The 1,954-nt window shown below is 27.3% G+C and overlaps 1 protein-coding gene across 1 annotated transcript; it reads right to left on the minus strand.

Annotated features, from left to right (window-relative positions):
• Positions 1–74: 74 nt before the first annotated feature.
• On the minus strand, positions 75–558 carry PCYB_003940 (hypothetical protein; the record flags this gene model as incomplete). The annotated part of the gene is made up of 2 exons (XM_004227815.1): positions 75–512; positions 547–558. Coding segments are annotated over 2 exons (450 nt in total), but the record flags the coding sequence as incomplete, so codon positions are not given.
• Between the last annotated feature and the right edge of the window lie 1,396 nt (positions 559–1,954).

Genomic DNA, 1,954 nt, shown 5'->3' on the forward strand with positions numbered 1-1,954 from the left:
CATAATTGAGTAGGAAGTGCTAATTCTTGTTCAATCAGCTTTGGTGTAGAATCTATAATATCATTAAGTTTACCGATGGTCTCATATAAACTATATAATATATTCATTTTATCCATTTCGTCACTTTTAATATCGTATATACATTTCATTAAATTTATATCATTATTAAAAATATTCTGAAACTTATTCTTTATATGTTTGTAAAAATCTGTGATACAATGACTTTCATTTCCTCTACTTTTAGCTATTTTAAAATTTACCCAATAGTTAATAAATCCGCAATCATACCTAGGTTCAATACATTCTTTTACATTATTTACACCAGTAGTTAATGATTTATACAGTTTTATAAAGTCTGGACAAACATTGCTCGCTATTTCTTCATTTTCTTTCGAAGATTCCTTCAAAAAATTAATATTTGAACACTTATTAGAAATTTCATTGGATTTAGCATCATGCTGAAGATACTTTACTTTTTTTAAATATTCTTCAATATATTCGAAAAAATCAAACTAAAAAATTAAAGATAAATTATATGTTGTTTACGGCTAAACCCATATATAAAAAAATATATATTTCATTACATATAAATATCTATGAATTATATAAAGAATATACAATAAGCATATTTGTTCTACTGAAATCTATGAAAATATACAATAGAATAATCTATTTTGGTTTGGCATCCCATTTTTCAGTAGTTATGATATTTAAATAAAAAAATAAAAATGGATAGAATACAAATAAACTGTTTGAACAAGTGAACATGTAAATTATATATATGCTAATTTTTAATTATATATATTTTATAATTTTTTAAAATTGTCTATTATATGAAATTTCAATGAGATAATGTTTAAGAATAAAGTTAAATAATATAAATCATTTCATTATTGTATGCACTTAGAATTATGGAAATATATAAAAAAAATATGAATTATATTATACGTTATATTAAAAAATATAAAACAAAATAAAAATTTATAAAATATTTATTGCTATAAATAACATATATCAATCCATATTTTATATGTATGATATAATGATATGCAATATGCTTAGGGTTCAGGGTTTAAGTTTCAGTGTTTAGGTTTTAGGGTGTAGGGTTTATGTTTTAGGGTGTAGGGTTTATGTTTTAGGGTGTAGGGTTTAGGTTTTGGGGTGTAGGGTTTAGGTTTTAGGGTGTAGGGTTTAGGTTTTAGGGTGTAGGGTTTAGGTTTTAGGGTGTAGAGTTTAGGATTTTAGTATTAATGTTCATGGTTCAGTGTTCAGGTTTATGTCTAGGTTTAGGGTTATATGTTTAAATTTACGGATCAAGGGTTTGTTTTGACGTTTGGGTTATTTCGTTGCGTGTTAGCAAATGCATGTTGGGGTATATTATTTTATAACCTTAGCGGAATGCTAATATTAATTAACAGGATTGTAAGTCTAAATGCGTGTAAATGTTCATATGCATGTATCTTCAGATGAATAAAAAGAATTTTTTTATTTTTAAAAAAATAGAAATTGCAGTTTTGTATGAGGGTTAAAAGTATTTGTAATGGTTTGAAAATATAAAATAAAATAAAAAAGTTGGGTCCCTTTTTTTCAAGGCAATTTTCAAATTAGTAGTATGAGCGTTAAGCGTGCAGCTAAATATAAATATATATATGTATGTAGGTACGAACGTGGCTGTTTACCTAGAAAATTCTTCTGGACCTTTTTTCCAGCACGGCTAGCATCTTTCTGGCGCGCCCAGTTCTAGTTTCTCTGCAGGGTAGGGTGATGTGATGTTGTTGTAGCGAGAAAATCAGCATTCCCCCCAAGCAAGTATTATATACATATGCAATAATATGTATGTACTATAAAGGGAGTTTTTTTTTTTTCTTTCACCATGGCATGCTTTGCTGAAAGGGCTATTTTCCCGTCGTTAGCAGTTGAGCGCATCAGAGGGAGCATATATCATGGGCAAAAA

This window comes from Plasmodium cynomolgi (assembly GCF_000321355.1).
Source record: "Plasmodium cynomolgi strain B DNA, scaffold: 0387, whole genome shotgun sequence".
In the NCBI taxonomy this organism is placed as follows: Eukaryota; Apicomplexa; class Aconoidasida; order Haemosporida; family Plasmodiidae; genus Plasmodium; species Plasmodium cynomolgi.